Here is a 24,247-nt window from a genome sequence, read left to right as displayed (position 1 = left end):
AACAGGGTTTAATTTTAAACACGCCATGTTTTAGCTCTCCCTTGGTGAATCCTTGTTCACTGTTTTCCAATTATAAGGCAAAGAAACCAGCACAAACAGGTTTTCTTAGGTTTGAAGGAGAAAGTTGAAATTTATTCAACTTAAACTCTAATTCGGTTAATAGCTACGGATACATGACGTGCCCATGCTAGCATGCATATGCGATATACACGTGCAGGTAGAGACAGAAAAGAGCAGAAGAAAAATAAAGTGGAAAAGTTTAAGGCAATATCTGAAGAGGGTTTTTGTTACAGTTCTTCGAGCTCGCTGTAGATTCCTTGATTGTAGGTAGATCTTGCTCTTCGTTAGGGCCCAGTATCCTCTTTAAACCTTATTCGCTGTAGGAGACTGTTCTCTCTTGGCGTTAATGTGTCTTCAGTGGATTTGGAGTTCCGTGAGAAAGAGAGGGAGAGCCAGACCCGAGAGGTCGTCTTCAGTCCGGGAGCATACTGCAGTCTCTCTGTTCAAATCCCTTTGTACAATTCAGAAAAGCCAGGTTGCCATGCAGGCTAGTCACATGACCAGCTGGTCTGGCCACGTCTGTTTGTGGATTGGCCATCCCAGGAGTCATTCTGAAATTTGAGCTCCCTCACCTTCAATGTCTGGTGCTCAAAGCCCATTGTGGATTAAATTAGATAAGAGAAGTAACCCCTTTCTCTCCACAAACACTGTCTGTTAATATGCAAATGACTTTCCAGCCAAGGGCCTGGTGATTTTTTTTTTAAACCAGTCCTTTCTTCAACAGTTTTCAAATCAATGTTCATATGACAAAATTAACAAGCCTGATTCTTGGCAGGTGAGGGGTCTGCATGACAAACTCCAGCTAGTTAGTTAAACATGATTTTCCCTTTAAATTCATACTGGCTTTCCTTAATTAACCTGCATTTGTCCATGTGACTATTGATTTTGTCCCAAATTATTGTTTCTAAACGTTTTCCCACCACCGAAGTTAAACTGACTGGCCTGTAGTTGCTGGGCTTATCTTATACCATTGTTCAAAAAAAGGTGTAAACGTTTGCAATTCTCCAGTTCTCTGGCACCATCCCCGAGTCTAAGGAAGACTGAAAAATTATGGCCGGTACCTCTGCGATTTCTACCCTCACTTCAGTATCCTTGGATGCATCTCATCTGGTCCTGGTGCTTTATCCATTTTAAGCATAGACAGCCTATCTAATACTTCCTCTTTATCAATTTTAAGCCCCTCTAGTGTCTGACGTACCTCCTCTTTCAACATTGCCTGTGTTGCATCTTCTACCTTGGTAAAGACAGATGCAGAGTATTCATTTAATACTTCAGCTATGTCCTTGGCCTCCATGTGTAAATCCCCTTTCTGGTCCCTTTTACCACCCTTTTCCTATTAATATGCCTGTAGAAAACTTTGGGATTTCCTTTAATACTAGCTGCCAGTCTCTCTTCATGCTCTCTCTTTGCTTCTCTTATTTGCTTTTTTACTTCCCCTCTGGACCTTCTATATTCAGCCTGGTTCTCAATAGTATTTTGTACCTGGCATCTGAAATAAGCACACTTTTTCTTTATCTTAATTTCTACCTCTTTTGTCATCCAGGGAGCTCTGGATTTGTTTGTCCTACTTTTCCCCTTCGAGGGAACATATCTTGACTGTGCCCGAATGATCTCCTCTTCGAAGGTAGCCCATTGTTCATCTACCAGTTTTCCTGCCAGCTTTTGACTCCAATTTATTCACCCATTCTTACCCCATTGAAGTTGGCCTTCCCCCAGTTAATTATTCTTACCCTGGATTGTTCTTTGTCCTCTTCTATAGTCAGCCTAAACCTTAGGATACACTGATCACTATCCCATAAATGCTCTCCTGCTGATACTTGATCCACTTGGACCACCTCATTCCCAGGAACCAGGTCCAGCAGTGCCTCCTGTTGTCTAGTAACATACTGTTGTAGAAAATTTCCTGAACTCTTGCCCCTCATTGCCCTTTACACTGCTGTTATCCAGTCTATATTTGGATAATTAAAGTTCCTCATTATAACTACTCCATCATTTTTGCACATCTCTAATTTCCTTGCAGATTTGTTCCTCCATGTGCTTCCCACTAGCTGGTGGTCTCTAGACAACACCGAGCAATGTAACCGCACCTTTTTTGTTCCTTAGCTCGAACCAGATTGATTCTGACCTTGACCCCTCTGGGACATCCTTTTTCTCCAGCACTGCAATGCTCTCAATCAATACTGCCACCCTTCCCCCTTTTTTCCCTTTCCTGTCTTTCCTGGACACTTTGTAGATGTTTATATTTAACACCCAGTCCTGCCCTTTGAGCCATACACACTGTAGACAATAACAACTTTATAAAATGCAACATAATCTCAGGTAGAAAACCAAACGTTGTATAATTTACTTTGCATCAAAGTGAGTTTTACCCTCTGCCCATTGCTAGCAGCACTTTGCGTATGAGAGATTGGCACAGGTTGATGGCTTTGAAGGGTTTGACATTGCAGCACTCTATTTCTGTGATTTCAATGTTGCTGAGTGCCTCATGCAGTAATATATTCAGGTGACTCGACATGATCCTGCTCCCACTCTAATTCTTTGTTGCAGCTCTGCACGGTATCACTTTATTCCCTTTTCCTTCATATCGATGCGGCAAAGGCTGTGGGCCCTGACAACATCCCTGCTGTCCTACTGAAGACTTGTGCTCAAGAACTAGCCATGTCCTTAGCCAAGCTGTTCCAGTAAAGCTACAACACTGGCATTTACTGACAAAGTGGAAAATTGCCCAGGTAAGTCCTGTCCATAGAAAGCAGGACAAATCCAATCCAGCCAATTACCGACCCATTGTCTACTCCCAGAGTCATTTATGGCACCGAAGGAGGCCATTCAGCCCATCTGGACTATGCCAGATCTCCGTAGAGCAATCCAGTCAGTCCGCTGTATCCCCGTAGCCCTGCAAGTTCATTTCCTTCAAGTGCCCATCCAATTTCCTTTTGAAATCATTGTCTCTACTTCCATCACCCTCGTAGGCAGAGTGTTCCAGGTCATTACCACTCGCTGCGTAAAAAAAAATTCTTCCTCAGGTCTCCCCTGCATCTCTTGCCCAAAACCTTAAATTTGTGTCCCCTAGTCCTTGTACCATCAGCTATCAGCAAAGTGATGGAAGGTGTCATCACAAGTGCTATCAAGTGACACTCAGGAACAACCTGCTCACTGATGCTCAGTTTGGATTCCACCAAGGCCACTTGGTGCCAGACTTCAATGCAGCGTTGGTCTAAACATGTACAAAAGAGGTGAGAGTGACTGCCCTTGACATCAAAGCAGCATTTGACTGAGTGGGGCATGAAGCAGCCTTAGCAAACTTTAAGTCAGTGGGAAGTGGGGGTGGGATGTGTGGTGGGAATCTCTCCACTGATTGGAGTCACAGAGGAAGATGATTGTGGTTGTTGGAGGCCAATCATCTCAGCTCCAGGACATTGCTGCAGGAATTCCTCAGGATAGTGTTCTAAGCCTGACTGTCTTCAGCTGCTTCATCAATGAACTTCTGTCCATCATAAAGTCAGAAATGGAGACATTTGCTGATGATTGCACAATGCTCAGTAGTATTCGCAACTCCTCAGTTACTGAAGCAGTCTGTGCCTGCATGTAGCATGACCTGGACAACATTCAGACATGGACAACATTCAGACATGGCCTAAGTGGCAAGTAACATTGGCACCACACAAGTGCCAGGCAGTGACCATCTCAAACAAGAGAGAATCTAACCATTGTCCTTGCCCCTTGATGTTTACTGGCATTACCATCACTGCATTCCCCACCATCAACATCCTGGGGGTTACCATTGACCAGAAACTTAACTGGACCAGTCATATAAATACAATGGCTGCAGGGGTAGGTCAGAGAGTAGAAATTCTGCAGTGAGTAACTCATCTCCTAGCACCCCAAAGCCTGTCCACCATCTACAAGGCATGAGTGATGGAATATTCTCCACTTGCCCAGCTGGGTGCAGCTCCAACAACACCTCAAAGTCAACACTATCCAGGACAAGGCAGCCCACTTGATCAGCACCCCATCCACCACCTTAAACATTCACTCTCTCCACCACTGGCACACAGTGGCAGCGGTGTACCATATACAAGATGTACTGCAGCAACTTGCCAAGGCACCTGTTAGGACCAGATGAGAAATGTGTCTAGGCGTCCCTTTTAGCCTTCACCACCTGGTCTTGCTGTAACATGGTTTTGTGTTAGCTCCCCCTTTGTGAATCCTTGTTCACCGCCTTCCAATTATAAGGCAAAGAAATGAGTACAAACAGGCTTTCTTAGGTTTAATGAAGAAAAGTGAAATTTATTAAAACTTAAACACTAATTCGGTTAACGCCTACGCATACACGCCGCATCCCACGCTAGCATGCAGATGCAATACACACATGCAAATAGAGACAGAAAAGAGCAGAAGAAAAACAGTGGAGAAGTTTGAGGCAATCTCTGAAGAGGGATTTTTGTTACTGTGCTTCGAGCTCGCTGTAATCCTTGCTTGTAGGTAGATCTTGCTTTTCGTTGGGACCCAGTATTCTTCTTAAATCTCATTCACTGTAGGAGACTTTTCTGTCTCGGGGTTCATGTGTCTTCAATGGGTCTTCAGTTCCGTGAGAAGGAGATGTGAGCAGACAGGAGAGCTGGTGGCAAGCCAGCCACGAGAAGTCTAGTCAGTCCAGGAGCAAACAGCTTTCTCCAATTTAAAACTCCCCTAGTTGGCCAGCAGGTGGTCACGTGACCGGCTGGTTTGACCAGGTCTCTCCTGTGTATTGGGGAAGGGACTGGTTCCTTTGTTCCAACACTGTCTGCTAGTATGAAAAATGTTTTTCCAGCCAGGGGCTTGACAACCCCTTGTAATAGGCCACCTTTTCTTCCCAGTAACAATTTTAAAATTTAATGTCCATGTGGCGAAATATATGTGCCTCATTCCTGGCAGGTGGGGGCCTGTTTGACACACCTTTGACCACACTTTCCAAAACCTGTGACTTCTACCACCTAGGAGGACAAGGGCAGCAGACGCATAGGAATACCACCACCTCCAAGTTACACACCATCCTGACTTGGATCTAGTTTGCCATTCTTTCTTTCACTACTGAATCAAAAACCTGGAACGCCCTAGCAGTACTGTGGGAGTACCTACAGCACGTGGTGGACTGCAACGGTTCAAAAGGTGGCTCACCACCACCTTCTCGAGGGCAATTAGGGATGGGCAACAAATGTTAGCATTGCTGGCAATGTTCATAGGTGAAGAACAAATTTTTTAAAAAGCCTTCTTTTATACGCAGCAATGCTATCTGCTTCAACCACTCCATGTGACAGCAAGTTCCACATTTTTACCACTCAAGAAATAATTCCTAGCTTTAATCTGTTATTGAAAATTTATTTTTATGGTCACTTGATCTGGACTCACCCTCAAGTGGAAACAGTTTTTCAACAGAACACAAAGGTACCATTAAACATAAAGCTGCTCTTACAGCATGTGCTAGTTCAAGTTCTGTTACCTTGAGCCAACAGAGACTAGACTGAATGGATAGTAGTTAATGAAAAACTGATCTTCCTAAACAGTGTTATTACATTATTTATAAATGGTGCCAGAATGCTCTTCAGTAGTGTGATGTCACATCCACAGTAACCATATGCACATTAATTTTGCATTTGTAGTGTATATATGCAAGTGCTTAAAATATTGTTTGCTAAAAAATTTTGCCTCACTACACTGCGCAACTTCCATTTGCCATTCTGGCTCCTTTGCTGTGCTCCCAACTTGTGTAACCCTGGATTGGGTTTCAAAATATGGTTACCCTAGGGCAGACTGTCTAAGCTGAACTTGTCTTCATTGAAGAAAAGGATTTGAGGAAAGATATGATCCAGCTCTTTAAAATGCTAAGACATATAATTGATGTAGATGTAAACATGCTATTTGACCTGGACTGTGATCGCAGAACTAGAAGACACAGGTTTAAAACTAAGCCTGAAGTAAAACTGGAGGCAGAACAAATAATTATTTGGGAATTAATTGATTATTATAAGCATTTAATGGACCCTGTTGGGGCAAACAAGAAGTGTGTTTTCTTCTGTCTCTCACTTTGTTCCCTAAACAAGATTTTTATTGAGGTTGCAGCTTGGCTTTTCTCCTGGAAGCTTTATGAAAACCAAGTCATCTCATCTAAAAGTCTTGTTAGCTCAGCGTCAGCACATGTTTTACATTTTTCTTAAAGCAACACAGACCAAGGTTTTGTATTGACAATGAAAAATCTACAATCTCCTTTTACAATGAAATATGCTGCATGATTCACTATTAGTCTGTTCACAGATGTAGGGATTGCAGTTCTCAGCAAATATGTGGGGGGGGGGGGGGGGAGGGAGGATCATTTTATTGTTTTCCTTCACTGCTTTTATCTTGTATGTGGTAGATCTTCTGTGTTTGACAAATGCTCACCATAATTGAAAGGTTTTAATCCAGAGTTTCTGCATGCTCTGCAGTATGTAAAGTATAAATGATTTTGTCTTGGACAAAGCTCCAGTTTCTGTGGATCATGGCTCCAATTTTAATGTTCTGTCCATTCTCATTTAAAGGTGGGTTGTCTCCAAAATATCCCATAAGTTTGAAAGGAAATGAGCAATCATGCTTGTATCTATCCATAGCAGCTAGAGCATCTATAGAACACTCAATTCAGTTGGACAGTGCCACACCACCTGTCCCTCATGGAAAAGTTTGTGCAGGAAAAACACCTTTGACCACAAGTCCATCGGGCGATGGTCTGCACATAACGATCTTGAGGCCCTGCGGGAAAAGGAGCTGGTGGATCCTGTCGGATGGTTCCCTGAGCAGACTGTGAAAGTTATTTGGCAGAATGCCTCATCAGAACTTTCAAATAAGCACAAAGACATAGTTTGGCTGGTGGTGAGAAGGGCCGTCCCCGTCAGATCCTTTATCTCAGCGCCACTACCCCTGACCGTGTGGCAGCTGCGGTGGGGAAGAGACCGTCACCAACCTCCTCCTGGAATGTGCCTTCGCAAAGAAGGTCTTGAAAGAGATTCGGTGTTTTTTGTCCAGGTTCATCCCAAGCAGCTCCCTGATGCAGGACTTTGCTATACAAGCTATTCACAGGGACGCACACTGAGACAAACATCAACTGCTGCTGGAGTAACATGAGCGCGGTGAAAGATGTTCTTTGGTCTGCCTGAAACCTGCTAGTCTTACAGTCCAAGGAGCTGTCTATGACTTAATGTTGCAGACTGACACCTTCCGAGGTCCAGGACTACGTACTAAGGGATACACTAAATCTTGAGGCAGTTGCCACAAAGGCTGCGTGGGGAAAGGCCACACTCTGAGGCCCACCTACCATAGTACGCTGAGGCTGGAAACTGTTTTTATAAAAAAAAACCCTTGGGCAGTACATTTGACATGAAATGTATGTTCTAAATATAAACTGTAATTTTAAGTGTAATGAGGCACCTCAGAGTGCCACATACTGTATTGACAGAAACTTGTATGTATTACACTTTATGTAATGTGAAATTTGAACTGTCATGTAATAATGTACTTGTACAAATTTTATGAATGAAATATATTTTGGGGAAAAATCTACATAAATTTATCCAACCTCTATTTTCAAAATCAGAATAATTTGTCTGCTTCAATATTTTTCAATCTAAACTGTCCTTGTCAACTATGAACAATAGCAGGTACTGACTGAAATGTAGCAGTACTCTATGGCTATGCTTTGAAATGTAGTTTGCTTCTTACGAACATTTTTTTTTCAAAAATGACATTATTGGTCTTGTCAAATAAGGTTTCTTCTATAATGGTGTGTTATGTAGATGTAAGCAAGCAGGCTGTAACTGGGACCACAAAGTGGGTAAATATTAAGGAACAAAATGGAAGGTAATAAGGATGGATATAAATAGATTCTCCAGGGATATGGTGATTCTTGTGCTGTGTGGAAAGTCATCCGATTGTTAATGTTAACAAATGAGTATGAGTTGCATTAATCCTTAGAGTCGGGCAGGAAGAGGGAAATTAAAATCATCTTGTTGGATATTTTTCAGTTCATGCAATGAGCACAGAAAGCCAGGGGTAGCTTTATTTCTACAATATTTGCTTAAATAGAATTAAATAATGCAATTTTACATAATTAGAAGATTAACATTTCTGTTTGTCCTGTCATCCTCCCCATTTTCTCTTTCTGTTTAATGACCTTTCTATTGAACCTAATAAATTCTGATTCTGTTCTTCCTATAGTTTAAAAAAAATTTGAACATGACTATTATTTTCTCCTTCCTCCTTCCTAATTGCACGCATTTTGGAGCAGAAACAACTTCAGGAAAACTGGGCTTCCAGTATTTGGCTCATGCCTCCAGGGATTTTTTTCTGTTGATCAAAAGCAACATAGACTGTTAATTGACCTGGATGTGTCAAGCTGTTGGCTATGTTTCTGAATCCAATCCTTGTAGGACAAAGAATTTCATTCATAGTGCAGTAAGGGTTATCGACATGAATAAGATGTATAATTGCTTTTTCCTTAGCTTTCATAATTGATTATGCAATTAAACATACCTGAGTTTTATTTAATTTTGTTTGCTGCAGGTCTGTAACTTTGTAAAGCATGCTTTAAAGTGGCTTTTCTGTAGAATACGGTAGGAATGGTTGGTTGTGTTTAATGTCCTATACAGTGTTGTAATCTGGTGTGGTTTGATGCAGTGCAAAGGAAGTGGTAGAAACTTTAATTACACAGCCTGCTATGAAATCTGCTTAAAATGTGGGTGCATTCTAGGTGTTAGGGATTAAAGTAATTCCTAAATCTTTATGTAAACATCTCTTGTGCACATTACATACCAAGTACTAGGTTACTGTATTACATATTCATCAGTCTCTGGTGTCCATTCTCTAAATTGTCTTGCTCATTTCACAGATACTGATGAATAATGAATGCAATTACTACTCAACAGGTCCTTGTGTGTAAATATATTCAGTGTTTGTTTTCACTCAGTAGGGAGAGAACTGTGGAGGAAATAGTGGGTCTATGTTGTGAACACTATACACTATATGTACTCTTTCAACTTCACAGGATTTGTATTCTCCAGATCACTGTAAAAATATGTAAATCTGGCTTTGGCATTCTGCATTGCATAGGTAAGGGGACTTTTAAAGACTTAAAACCAATAAAGCCAGCATTGGAATAAATAAAATACCTCAAATTGATTTGAACTGCATGCCTGAAATAGTTCAGTTTTCAGCTGAGCTCTGCTCTGATGTCTGATAAAATCAAATGGATGAGAATTGAGGGTTTTCCCACTTCCATGTTTACTCATGTCAAGCAAATGAGAAACAAGATTGCAGAAGTGTTAGTTTTCTGCTTTGTGAGCTGAGTTTGTGAGGGAGCTTTCATTATTAGTATTTTGAATCAGAGATGTATGTGCGAGTGAGAGAAACTATATATACATACACATAACACATTCAAGTTATTTAGTTTATTATTTTGTTTGAGAGATGTTCATGGTAAAAACATTATCAAAGCACTACAAGCTCGTCAGCTCTTGCACTGCTTCTGGCTACACTGAATCTAAACCACAAGAAAATATTGTGCACCATTGAGTCTGTACTGTTGGCATTGCAGACTTCAAGGACTGCCTTTTTAAAAACTATTATTCATACATTTTTGCACAAAAATAAATCCTAGTACTAATGTAACAAAGCTACAAGGATACCAGGAGTAGCTGCATAACTTGACAACAAACTGCTGAAAATAGATTATTTTTAGTAGAAATACTAAAAAAAACTTTGCGTGCTTCCTTTTCCTCCTGTTCTCTTATTTACCCATTATCTATCTCTTTATTTCTAACTAAGATAACCTATGCTAACTATTCTGTACGTCTTTTTTGTTTGCATGTAAAACTCTTCCTGGTCATCTTTGCTTCATGGACACAACAGCTCATTTGATGGACAGCATGAGAGATTAGGAAAGGAACTGTCTCTGGCTCAAAACACATGTCAGGATATTAAGTTTCAGAAGTCTAAAGATTCACATGTTCATGTATAGACTTGACTGTCAATTTTTCATGTAATTCTTTTCCTTTTTCACTGTCAAACCCATGTGAGCTGCCTCAGGCTATGATGCCTCATCTGGCACTGACAGCCTAGTTGGACCTATTGGATTCTATTTGTTTATATACAGTATACTCAAAAAAAAAACTTCCTTGTGCAATATTAACTTGTGGCTTCAAAATATATCGTCTCTACAGAAATAACCTCTCATCCATTTATCAGAAACTGGCGGGGTTAGGTACAGAAAATGGCAACACCAAGTAAGTTGCATTAAGACTTGCAGCAGTTATTATCTGACAAAAGTATATAACTCAAATGTCACATTGGAGCAAAATATGTTTCAAACTCTACTGAGCAGGACACCAACAGGAAAATCCTGTGCTGTTTCTGTCGGGTATTTTCCAGTGAAAATAGGCTGCTGTCAATTTTCACTCCTTTAAAAGGAAGGATCCTTTGTTAGCAGGAGCAGATATCATTTCAACATATAGTCAACAATATGATGCAAATGGCAACTGGAGATGGGGTATAACTAGGGATGCAAGGGGATTTAATTAAGATAGTATTTGTAAACCACTATTGTCAACCCCTTTAGTTATATTCTTACATATCCTTGTGCACTTTGCATATTCATTCATAATATATGGGCGATGGATGTTGTCTACATGGACTTTAGCAAGGCCTTTGACAAGGTTCAGCATGGTAGGCTGGTCCAGAAGGTTCGAACACATGGGATCCAGGGTGAGCTAGCAAATTGGATACAAAATTGGCTTGGTGATAGGAGGTAGAGGGTGGTAGCGGAGGGTTGTTTTTCAGATTGGAGGCCGGTGACCAGTGGTGTGCCGCAGGGATCAGTGCTGGGCACTCTGTTGTTTGTCATTAATATATATGACTTGGATGTGAATGTAAGGGGCATGATTAGTAAGTTTGCAGATGACACCAAAATTGGTGGTATAGTGGACAGTGAAGAAGGTTGTCTAAGGTTACAATAGGATATAGATCAATTGGGAAAGTGGGCAAGGGATTGGCAAATGGAATTTAACGCAGACAAGTGTGAAATGATGCATTTTGGAAGTTAAACCAGGGCAGGACACATACAGTGAATGGCAGGGCCCTGGGAAGTGTTCTTGAGCAGAGAGACCTTAGGGTGCAAGTACATAGCTCCCTGAAAGTGGTAACACAGGTAGACAGGGTGGTAAAGAAGGCGTATGGCATGCTTGCCTTCATTGGCCGAGGCATTGAGTACAAGAGTTGGGACATTATGTTACAGTTGTACAAGACGTTGGTTAGGCCGCATTTGGAGTACTGTGTGCAGTTCTGGTCGCCGCACTACAGGAAAGATGTGATTAAGCTAGAGGGGGTGCAGAAAAGATTCACAAAGATGTTGCCTGGTTAGGAGGGCTTGGGTTATAAAGAGAGATAGGATAGGCTGGGTCTGTTTTCCCTGGAGCGAAGGAGGCTGAGAGGGGACATGATAGAGGTATATAAAATTATGAGAGGCAGAGATAGGGTAGATAGCCAGAGTCTGCTTCCCATGGTAGGGGTGACTAAAACTAGAGGGCATAGATTTAAGGTGAGAGGTAGGAGGATCAAAGGGGTAAATATTTCACACAAAGAATAGTGGGTATCTGGAATGAACTGCCTGAGGAGGTGGTGGAGGCAGGAACAGTAGCGACATTTAGGAGGCATCTGGACAGGTACTTGAATGAGCGAGGGATATGGAATTAATGCAGGCAGATGGGATTAGTATAGACAGGCATTATGGTCAGCATGGACGCAATGGGTCGAAGGGCCTGTTTCTATGCTATACGACTCTATGACTCTATATGGCACGTCGCCTGTCCCTATCTCTAATCTCCTCCATCCCACAATTCTATAATTCAGGCCACTTGAGCATCCTTAATTTTAATCACGCTACCATTGGTAGCCGTGCTTTCAGCTGCCAAGTTCCAAAGCTATGGAATTGCCTCCCTTAACCTCTCCACCTCTCTGTCTCTCTTTCCTCCTTTCAGAGAGTCCTTAAAACCTCCCTCTTTGACCAAGCTTTTGGTCATCTGCCCTAATATCTTGTCATGAAGACCCCACCTGCCAAGAATGAGGCATATTAATTTTGTCATATGAACATTAATTTTAAACTGTTGCTGGAGTGAAGAAATGACTTGTTTTACAAGAGATCACCAGCCACTTGGCTGGAGGACATTTGCATATTAAGAGCCTGTGCTTGGAGAGACAAAAGAATTGCTCACTGATTCAGTTAAGAGATTGGGCTGGGCAATGGTGATCCACATCTTGTCGGGGTGGGAGACAGCACTTCAACCGCCCCCCCCCCCCCCACACGAGAGCTTTGGAATCCTCAAACGCAGGAGTGGTTAAGCCAGCTGGTCGCATGACTAACTAGCTGGTCCAGGCTTTTTGAACTAGTCACAGGACAGTTTGGGGTCAGACTGCAGAGTGCAACAGAACCTGGAACAAGAGAGCTCTGTCTCCTGGCTGGCGCGCTCTCGCTTTCTCACAGGCCTCCAGATCCACTGAAGATACGTAAACCTCAAGAGAGAAAAGACTCCAACATTGAAACAAGTTGAAGCTTACACTGTGCCCCAACAAACAGCAAGACTTGTTGGCAACCAAGGACTCCATATTGAACTTTAAGGACCGTAAATAACTACTAGATATTGCCTCAAACTTTCTCCTTTATTCCTCCTTTTTCTGTCTCTATCTGCATGTGTGTTTATCGCGTATGTGTGCTGGCATGGTCGTGTCGCATATTCGTTTTCATTAACCGAATTAGAGTTTAAGATTAATAAACTTCCACCTTTCTTGTTTTAAATCTAAGAAAACCTGTCTGATTTCTTTGCCTTGCAATTGGAAAGCAGTGAACAAGGATTCACTGAGGGGGAGCTAAAAATAGTGTTCTTAAAAATTAAAGCCTGTTACGGTTAAACCAGGCATAGGCTGAGAGGGAACCCCTAGACCCCTAGCTCACCTGGTCGTAACAATCTCCTAAAGTGACTCATTGTCAAATGTTGTTTTCTAACACACCTGTTTAGCACCCTGGCATTAAAGGTGCTATATAAATATAATTTGCTATTTATATGCAGTTATAGAGTTATTCCCTAACAACTAGAAATTGAGAAAAGGGATGGTTAAATCTTAGCGCTCTCAACATTTGTCAGGGCTGAGGGGTTCAACAAATCAAGAGCTGTGCAATTAAGATTTGACACACGCTGAATTTACATACCCTGCATTCCAGGGAATCTTGCTGCATTTCACTCTGGAATCGGGTCAGTCCCTGACTCCAGATTTACACTGCCAATTTAACGTGGTGGTGAAGCAGAAATCGTTCTGCACCAATGATAAGCAGGAATCTTAATTAGGATGCTGGGGAACCGGCGACTGTAGATCAACAAGGGTGGAGTGATTGAGTACGACTTGGTGTGGGACAGCAGAATATTGAGCCAGCAGCAGCTGTTGGAGAATGAGAGGTGGGGGAAAAAGAACAATGTGGAATAATCAAGTTTGGAGATGGTAATGGCATTAATGATATTCCACCGAATTTAGGGGTGGAGGTGTCCACTATTAGAGGTAGAAGTAATGACTCTTTGTGATGGTGAGGGTTACGGAGTTGGAAAATCAGCAAGATGCTTTCGTTTTGGAAATGTTAGTTTAACCTAGTGATAGGGGTTCGAGTAAATAGTGAAGGATTGATGATTGTGGTGGAGACTGAAGAAAATACCTTCAGCTTTCCTGAAGTTTAGCTGGAAGAAGTGTACAATATTGTAAAGAGTCTGTTCTTGGTAATTAATGTATTACTACAGTAAAGGCATGCAACTAGGAGATGAATAAAACATTTCAACTTATTTTGTATAGTATTCGTCTTGAAATTAAATAGGATGCTCACATATAAATACTTGTCTGAAGTTGCTCTCTGCTATTTTAATAAATGGGTCTTATCATTCAGTAGTTGTATACTAAGACCCACTATGTAATTTCAAAATCAGTGTATTGGAAAATATATGTTAGTAAAATCTCAGTGCATTTTCTAACTGCACAAACCTTTCTATACCATCATGTGCCTGATGTTGATACCGTTCCTGCCTGATATCTGGGATGGGAGAATTGTGTTTTTTTTTTATGTTATGTTCTAATGTTCATGGACATTTGTTTTCAGCCTATTTTAAATATTCTGGTTTTGCACTATTGGGAAATTAGTAACATTGCACTTCTTCCTGCATAGTACCTCTTTGTGCCCGCAAAATGCATAATTTACATTTCACTGTATTCATGTTTATTGAATTTGTTCAGACAAGTTTAAAACAGCTTTACAACGTAAAGTTAAGCACTGCATAGATTAAAGGAATATAAAATATTCCTGAAGTAAGCTGTGTTGAGATTTACCCTGCAGCTACACTTCAGAACATTTCAATTGCTGTCAGAGCATTTTTGTGCCGTCTGTTTAACTGATCCAAGATCAGAAGGTGGTCACTTAAAGGCTTCAGTTTGTGTGTACAATGCATATTTGCTCCATGTCAAAATAATGTGTATTTACATAGTGCTTTTAATGTAGCAAAATAGCCAAAGGCGCTTTCCAGACAAAAATGACAGAGACAGGGAAGTATGATAAAGGAAGAGCAAAAACAAAATCAAACAGGTGGATTTTAAAGAGGGCCCTAAAGGAGGAGAGAGTGATGAAGGGTGGGGGCAATTGGACTGATTCGATCTTGATCTGATCTTCCAATCCCATAACCTCTCCAACACAAAACTGCCTGCTTAGACCTCTGTAACATCACCCGTCTCTGTACTGCCTCAACCTATTCTGCAGTCAAAGCCCTCATCCATACTTCGTCACCTCCAGACTTGATTATTCCAGTGCTATCCTGGCCAGCCTCCTCAGTCCATACAAAACTGTACTGTCCATATTCAATCTCGCACCAAGTCCTGCTCGCCATCACACCTATGCTCACTGATTTAGATTGGCTCCCGGTTCCGTAATGCCTCAAATTTAAAATTCTCATCCTCATGTTTAAATCACTTCATAGCTTTGTTGCTGCCTACTCCGTAATCTTCTAAGGCTCAAGTGCTCTACGTTTTTTTTTAAAAAAAGCATTGTTAATGTATTTGCATATAATGTACTGGACTATCCCTCTCATTGGCCCTGAATTTAAAAGGGAGACAGGAACAGTGCATGCAAGTCCTAAAGGGGGCAGTGCACTGGAGAGTCTAGGGACATGGCGGCCTAACCAATCTTAACGGCAGGACCTCATTAACAGAGCAGAACCACTAACTGGGCAGAGCGCTGCAGCTGGGGACCTGAGGGAATGGTCAGTGGGAGGAGGGGATTGGTGGGGGAGGGATAACCTGGGGGCCAGTGGGAAGACCCAAAGAATCCTTGCAGGTCCTGTAAGAAAAGAACACAGAGTTCTAACAGAAGAAAATTTAAGAAACCATCACCTTTGCCAGTCGGTGCCTCCCATTGTGGTTTGGCTGCCAGGCTGCAGACTGAGACTTCCATTATCTGTATGTTAAAATTACGTCGCCGTACCAATGATGTCATTGGACTGCAGTTTTTGAATGTTAAATAGTCCTTTTCCTGCTTGTAGCAGGAGTCTCGCCAATGCCATGAGTCACTGTTGCTTTACACAGTGGGTTGTTGCCGGGAGCTGTAATTTTCAAATTTTATTCCCTCACCTGACACTTTCCTGCCTGTCGGGTGTTAGCAGGGTTAAATTCCAGGTCATTGTCCTCTGACCATGAGACTTTCAATTTAATTTTCTTATTTTTTAAAAATAAAGGTATGAGGTAGAATATGTTGCATGCTTCATATATAATTACTGGGCTGATACTTTTTTGGAGGCTGTAGTAAACATATGTTTTTTTTTTGCCTGAGAATGGAAGGAGGATGTCTAATGACATCATTTAACAACCAAATATGCTTTCCAAGGTCTAAGAGCCTCTATCGAGATAAAAGAAGAAAAATCTGAAATAACAGAAAATGTGAAATAAAGGGCCATACTCAAAGCATGAACCTTCCTTTGTCATTTAGATACTGAATAATCTGCTGTCCATCTTCAGCATTTCATGATTTTGACAATGGATTTGCAGCGTTCATTACTACTTCACTGTAACAACTGTTTCCTTGAACACTTTTAATTAATCTAGTTGTGTCGTATTTTAATTCTATCTTCCCTCCCGTCTGCTCATTGCTCACTTGTCAGTCTCATGAGCATCCCACAGAATGTCAGATTTCTGCTGACATATTCTGCACCTAATGTAAATTTTTTTCTAAATTTTGCTTGAATGCCTTGATATTGCAGAATTTAAAACAGATGCTTCCCCAACAATGTCTATTAGAATAACATGCCTAACAGAGCTATTCAATTAAAAAAAAATTGATTTATGCGTGGGTAAATCATGGAATGATAGAATGGTTACAGCACGGAAGGAGGCCATTTGGCCTATCATGTCCTTGCCGGCTCTCTGCAAGAGCAACTTGCCTGGTCCCACTCCCCTGCCTTTTCCCCATAGCCTTGCAATTTTTTCTTTTCAGATAATTATCCAGTTCCCTTTTGAAGGCTTCGATTGAATCTGCCTCCACCACACTCCAAGGCAGAGAATTCCAGATCCTAACCACTTGTTGTGTAAAAAAGTTTTTCTTCATGTTGCTTCTGATGCCAATAACCTTAAATCGGTGTCCTCTAGTTCTGGCTCCTTCAGCCAATGGAATCACTTTCTTCCCATCTACTCTGTCCAGACCCCTCATGATTTTGAACATCTCTATCAAATCTCTGTCCTGTTTATTCTATGGGCACTATCTTTGCTGACAAGCCTGTTATGTGGCACTTTTATCAAATGCCTTTTGGAAGACCATGTACACTACATCAGCTGCATTACCCTCACTAACCCTCTATTATCTCAATAAAAAGCACTGAAGCAAGTTAAGTTTAACATGATTTGCCTTTAATAAATCCATACTGGCTTTCCTTAATTAATCCACCTTGTCCAAGTGAGTATTAATTTTGTTCTGAATTATCCTTTCTAAAAGCTTTCCTACCACTGAGGTTAAACTAACTGGCCTGTAGTTGCTTGTACCCTTTTTGTACAAGCGTGTATCATTTGCAATTCTCCAGTCCTCTGGCACCATGCTTGTATCTAAGGAAGATTATGGCCAGTGCCTCCACAGTTTCCCTAAATATCCTTGGATGCATCTCATCCAGTCCTGATGACTTATCAACTTTAAGTAACACTTCCTTTTCATCAATTTTAACCCATTCAATGTTTCAGTTAACCTCCTCTCTCACCATGACCTGGGCAGCAGCATCTTCCTTGATGAATTCAGATGCAAAGTACTCATTTCGTACCTCAGTCATACCCTCTGCCTCCATGCGTAAATTCCCTTTTAAGTCTCTAATTGGCCCCACTCCTCCTTTAACCACGCTTTTACTATTTATGTGCCGAAATAAGACTTTTGGATTCCCTTTTATGTTAGCCGCGAGTCTCTTCTCATACGCTATGCTTCTCTTAATTATTTTTTCACTTACCCTCTGAACCTTCTATATTCGGCCTAGTTCTTAATTGTATTATCCACCTGACCTCTGTCATATACACCCTTTTTCTGCTTCATCTTACTGTCTCTGTCTTTCATCATCCAGAGAGCTTTGGACTCAACCTGAGCTATCTCCACTTTAAAAGCAGTTTATTGTTCAGTTACAGTTTTGCGTTCCAATCTTTGATTCCAGCTTACTTGGGCCATATCTGTTCTCCCCCCATTGTAGTTAGCCCTCCCCCAATTAATTATCTTTATGCTGGATTGCTCCTTGTCCTTTTCCATAGCTAACCTAAATCTTAGGATGCTATGGTCACTATTCCCTAACATTTCCCCTACTGTCATTTGATTTACTTGACTTACCTCATTCCCCAGAACCAGATCCAGCAATGCCACCTTCCTTGTTGGACTGGAAACATACTGATGTAGAAAATTCTCCTGAACACACTCTAGAAACACTTGCCCCTATCTGCCTTTTACACTATTACTATCCCAGTCTATATTAGGATAATTAAAGTCCCCCCATTATAACTACTGTATAATTCTTGCACGTCTCTGTAATTTCCTTGCAAATTTGTTCCTTTGTATCCTTCCCACTAGTTGGTGGCCTTTGGAATACCCCCAGTAATGTAGCGGTACCTCTATTGTTTCTTAGCTCTGTGCAATGAGACAAGATTAATTAATGACCTAATAGTAAAAGAGCCTCGAGGCAACAGTGATCATAACATGATAGAATTTCATATTCATTTTGAGGGTGAGAAGTGTAGGTCTAAGACTACTGTCTTAAATGCAATTACAAAGGTTGAGGACAGAGTTGGCTAAAGTGAACTGGGAAAATAGATTAAAAGGTAGAACAGTAAAGAAGCAGTGGAAGACATTATAGGAGATATTTCATAACTCAACAAAGATATCTTCCTTTGCGAAAGAAAGAGACTCTGAGAAGGCTGCACCGTCTGAGGCTAAGTAAGGAAGTTAAGGATAGTATCTAATTGAAAAAGTGTACAATACTGCGAAGATTAGAGATAGGTCTGAAGATTGGACAGATTTTAGAAACCAGCAAAGAATGATTTTAAAAAATTGAGGAAGAAATTAGAATAAAAAAAAGAATGCTAGCTAGAAATATAAAAACAGATAGTAAGAGTTTCTACAAATATTTAAAAAGGAAAAGAGTAACTAAAGTGAACATTGGTCCCTTTAGAGGGACCTGCAAGTCTTTTGGCTTGTGGGAGGAAACCGGAGCACCCGGAGAAAACCCACGCAGACACAGGGAGAACTTGCAAACTCCACACAGGCAGTACCCGGAATCGAACCCGGGTCCCTGGAGCTGTGAGGCTGCGGTGCTAACCACTGCGCCACTGTGCCGCCCCTTGCAGGTTGATAGGTAAATTGGCCATTATAAATTGTCACTAGTATAGGTAGGTGGTAGGGAAATATAGGGACAGGTGGGGATGTTTGGTAGGAATATGGGATTAGTGTAGGATTAGTATAAATGGGTGGTTGATGTTCGGCACAGACTCGGTGGGCCGAAGGGCCTGTTTCAGTGCTGTATCTCTAATCTAATCAATGGGTGGGCATAACTGGGGCATTTTCAAGTTGGCAGGCAATGAATAGTGGAGTGCCACAAGGATCAGTGCTGAGGCCTCAGCTATTTCCCATCTATATCAATGACTTCAATGAAGAGACGGAGTAATGTATCTAAGTTTGCTGATGATACAAAGCCAGGTGGAAACGTCAGCTGTGAGGAGGACACAGAAAGACTGCAAAGAGTTATAGCCAGGTTAAGTGAGTGAGCAACAAGATGGAAGATGGAGTATAACGTAGGGAAGTATAAAGTTATTCACTGTGGTTGTAAGAATAGAAAAGCAGAATTTTTTTTAAAAGGTGTGAAACTTGTAAATGTTGTTCAAAGAGACTTGGGTGTGCTCATACAAGGAATGCAAAAAGTTAGCATGCAGGTACAGTAAGCAATTAGGAAGGCAAATGGCATGTTGGCCTTTATTGCATGGGGATTGGAGTATAGGAGTAAGGAAGTCTTGCTACAATTGTGCAGGATTTTGGTGAGACCACATCTGGAGTACTGTGTGCAGTTTTGGTCTCCACATTTAAGAAAGGATATACTTGCATTTGAGGCGATACAGCGAAGGTTCACTAAATTGGTCCCTGGGATGAGGGGTTTGTCCTATGACGAGAGGCTGAGTAAATTAGGTGTATATTCTCTGTTGTTTCGAAGAATGAGAGGCGATCGCATTGAAACATACAAAATTTTGAAGGGCTGGATAGGGTAGACACTGATTTGTTTCCACTGGTCAGGAGTCTAAAACACGGGGGCACAGTCTCAGGATAAGGGGCCAATCATTTAGGACTGATATAAGGAGAAATTACTTCACTCAAAAGGATTGTGAATGTTTGGAATTCTCTACCCCAGAGGGTTGTGGATGTTCCATCTTTGAATACATTTAAGGCTGGGATAGACAGATTTGTGTTCTGAGTCAAGCGATATGGCAACCAAGCAGGAGAGTGGAGTTGAAGCTTAAGATCAGCCACGATCATATTGAATGGCGGAGCAGGCTTAATGAGCCATATGATCTACTCCTGCTCATATTTCTTGTTACTTCTTCAAAGAACTCTAATACACAAGAACACAAGCAAGGTCAATAAAGGGGAACCAGTAGATGTGGTGGATTTAAAAGACATTCGATAAGGTGCCATATCAAAGGTTACTACAAAAAATAAGAGCTCAAGGTACAGAGGGTAACATATTAGCATGGATAAGGAATTGGTTAGCCAACAGGAAGCAGAGAGTAGGGATAAATGGGTCATTTTCGATTTGGCAAGCCGTTACTCGTGGAGTGCTACAGGGATCAGTGTTCAGGCCTCAACTATTTACAATCTATACCAGTGCTCGGATGAAGGAACCAAATGTATGGTTGCTAAATTTGCTGATGTCACAAAGATAGGTAGGAGAGTAAGTTGTGAAGAGGACATAAGGAGTCTGCAAAGGGATATAGATAGGTTAAGTGAGTGGGCAAAGATTTTGCAGATGGGGTATAATGTGAGAAAATGTGAACTTGTCCACTTTGGCAGGAAGAATAGAAAAGCAGTATATTTGAATAGAGAGAGATTGCAGAACTCTACAGTACAGAGGGATCTGGGTGTCCTTGTACATAATCACAAAAGGTTGGCATGCAGCTACAGCAAGTGATTCAGAAGGCATATGGAATGTTGCCGTTTATTGCAAAGGGAATCAAGTATAAAAGTAGGGAAGTGTTATAGCTGTACAGTTATGCCGCATCGGGAGTACTGTGTACAGTTTTGGTTGTCTTACTTAAGAAAGGATATAATTGCATTAGAAGCAGTTCAGAGAAGGTTCACTCGACTGATTCCTGGGATGAAGGGGTTATCTTATGAGGAAAGGTTGAGCGGGTTGGGCCTATACTTGTTGGATTTTAAAAGAATGAGAGATGATCTTATTGAAACATGTAAGATCCTGAGGGGACTTGACAGGGTGAATGTTGAAAGGATGTTTCTCCTTGTGGGGGAGTCTAGAACTAGGGGACATTAGGGGTCTCTCATTTAAGACTGAGATGAGAAGATTTTTTTTCCTCTGGTCATTAGTCTGTGGAATTCTCTTCAGAGAGCAGTAGAGGCTGGGTCATTGAATATAATTAAGGCTGAATTAGATTGATTTTTAGATCGACAAGGGAGTCAAAGGTTATGGTGGGCAGACAGGACAGTGGAGTTGAGGCCACAATCAGATCAACCATGATCTTATTGAATGATGGAGCAGACTTGAGGGGCCAAATGGCCTATTCCTGCACCTAATTCTTTTGTTCTTGTGTGTTCCCCCAGTACAGCTGAGCCAGCATGGTGCTGAGCCCTGGCCTCTGACAGCACACCCCAGAGGAACCATCACTCTCACCAGTATTCAGAATGGATTATTGTTTGGTGATTGAGATGCACTTGGGACTCCTGCACTACCTGCCTGGTCCTCCTTGACTGCGTGGCAGTCACACATTCTCTCTCTGCCCGCATACTCTTAAGTTGCGGTGTGACTGCATCTATAAACATGCTCTCCACAAAACTCTCAGCCTCATGGATGCACTGCAGTGACACCAGCTGTTTCTGAAGTTCTGAAACCCAGAGCTCGAGCTGCTGCAGCTGACGACACTTCCTGCAGATGCGGTTGTCCAGAACACAGGTAGTGTCCTGGAGTTGACACATGAAGCAGGACGTGTACTCCACTGGTCTGAACTGCCCTGCTTCTATGTATTAGACTATTAAACTTACTATAAAAAATGACTCACCAATCAGCTGCTTTTTTGGGCTTAAGTCCCTTTATTTTACAGGGAGGTTAACTAAAATGCTTTTACTTAACTCATCTAAAAACCTTAGATTTTAATTTGCTGAAAAACTCAGACTTTAGTTTTACTATCCCCTATTACTTCAGTTTTAACTGTGTCCCCTAGTTCTGATTGAGTAATTGATCACTTATTTTAATTATATGAAACATAAATAGTTTAAATAGGATTTCCAGTGTATGTGGCAAATAGCTAGTACTACTTTCCCTTTGTTTTTCTTTAACAGATTCCTGTGGATGAGGAAGAAAGTGCGATTGATGACTGCAAAAAAATGGGGACACTCTTTGGGGAACTCAACAAATGCCTGCTCAGTATAGGCTTCTCACGGATGCATTTTGGGACTCGTGTTGTTGAGCCAGTTGTAACGGTTTTTTTTTGGGTCATGTTGGGCTTCCTTGGATTACAAGCTTTAACTTTAGTGGGAGCTCTCTGCCTTGTTATCATTTTCATCCAAGAATAAAAGGTTTCACTAGAATGTATATTCAGTTTTCTACTTTGTAGATGTTATATAATTATGTTCAAAATTTGTATTGATGTGTATGTATATATTTATAAATATATACAATAATGCCATAATATGGAAACACCCATATAAATTTTAAAGTATTGCAATTTACCAACTTTTAAGCTTTTTTAATCCCCTTTGCAAAAAATTGTATATACAAACACAATATTTACAAGGCTTTAGCTGAAATGCAGTATTTTTATTGAATGTATTTCATCTTTGGGGCACCAAACTACAGATGTCTCAAAGATCCTTTGTTCAGAAAAGCTCAGGGCATGAAGTATGAGATAAATAGTTGCCTTGTTATTTACAGGTAAAAGTCTTGTTTGTTATTGTAAAGTTATTTTTACCCTGAACATTTTAAGGAAACTGTTTGCATAAGTATCAGATTTATCTTTGCATTGTTCTCTTTAGCAGTGGTATTAATTGAAATGTGTTTTTCTCAAGCCAAATTTTGATTTCATCAATACTCCTGAACTTGCTTTACAATACATGGATATTTAAAATAAAACATTTTGTAAATTAAAAGTGCAACACTATCTATTGTACACCATGTTTTATTTTTTTCTTGAATCTTTCCTGTTTCTATGGAACCGTAGCCCACTTTGAGTTACCAATATTGAGAAGAGGATAGAAATCTGTGTAGGGACAGAAGAAAGCATTTAAGGAAGCAATGCAATAATGACAGTATAAATGAGAGTATTTCAGATAAACCCTAAAGAGTTTAGAATTGGAAAATGATAACATAGCAGTAGTTTCAAGCAGGCTTTGGTCCAACTAGCCCACCTATCGAGACTAGCCTTTTCATGCATTTCTAATAACCTTGAATCCCACTTGCTGACAAGAGCTGTAATTCCTTCTTGAAACCTGTTAAGTTTTCTTGTTTCATCACCAGTTCCAGTAATCTTATCCACATTCTTGTTGCCCTTTCAGTAAAAAAAAAGTTTCCCAGCACTTCCCTTTTTTGTGTTTAATTGGTAAATATGTTCCCTTCTGGTTAATGTATATGTTGTTCCCAAAATGTAAATGAGAGAGCTATATTCAAAACGTTAATCTAGTTTCCTATTTCGGGACAACCTGTACACGTCCAGCATTTTCAGTTATTTTTGAAACCTCTTTTATGATGTATATTTCTTTAAGATAAATAAATCCGCATTTAAAGGAACATGACAAAAAGAACCTTGGGCTCTTGTCCGGGATTCTAAAATGGCTGGAGTTGCATGGCTTAATTGAATTAAATTACAGTTCAAGTGTTCTAAACCACTTGATTGTATTTTTGCCTTTATTGATATAAAAAAAATTCTTAACGTATGTTTAAGTTTTGTTGCCAAAATATGAAATGGACATATTTAGAGCAGGCAGCCTTGCGCAATGCCTTCCCGCAAACCCCCCCCCCCCCCCCCCCCCGTCCCCCCCACAAAAAAAAACACAGGTTGCATTATTTGAAAACTTTTGCATTTACTTTAGTGGGCACAAACCCACAGAAGAATTTCTTCTGCCTCATCCAAAAAAATAACATCTGGCCACTCTACATCCCAACAGGTTTCTCTGGTACCTTTGACACTGGACAGACCTCCCCAATTCATCATAGAACTCAATTTGTATGATTAGAACAGGTCAGCGTGGCTTTACTAAAAGGAAATTCTGGTTGACAAATTTGTTAGTTTTTTGAGGATGTAACTAGCAGGGTAGATAAAGGTGAACCAGTAGATGTAGTATACATGGATTTTCAAAAGGTATTCGATAAGGTTTCATGGAGTT

General features: G+C 40.9%; 1 protein-coding gene across 1 annotated transcript in view; it reads left to right on the top strand.

Annotated features, from left to right (window-relative positions):
• Positions 1-23,644, top strand: part of fam241a (family with sequence similarity 241 member A) — a 41,658-nt gene extending 18,014 nt beyond the window's left edge. The window contains exon 2 of the mRNA XM_068039826.1: positions 22,208-23,644. Within this exon, the coding sequence (XP_067895927.1) occupies positions 22,208-22,441 (234 nt within the window). The 3' untranslated portion in view covers positions 22,442-23,644. The remainder of the gene's footprint in view (positions 1-22,207) is intronic.
• Positions 23,645-24,247: the final 603 nt, after the last annotated feature.

This window comes from Heterodontus francisci, chromosome 1 (genome assembly GCF_036365525.1).
Source record: "Heterodontus francisci isolate sHetFra1 chromosome 1, sHetFra1.hap1, whole genome shotgun sequence".
NCBI lineage: Eukaryota > Metazoa > Chordata > Chondrichthyes > Heterodontiformes > Heterodontidae > Heterodontus > Heterodontus francisci.
This window is presented reverse-complemented; position numbering and strand designations above follow the sequence as displayed.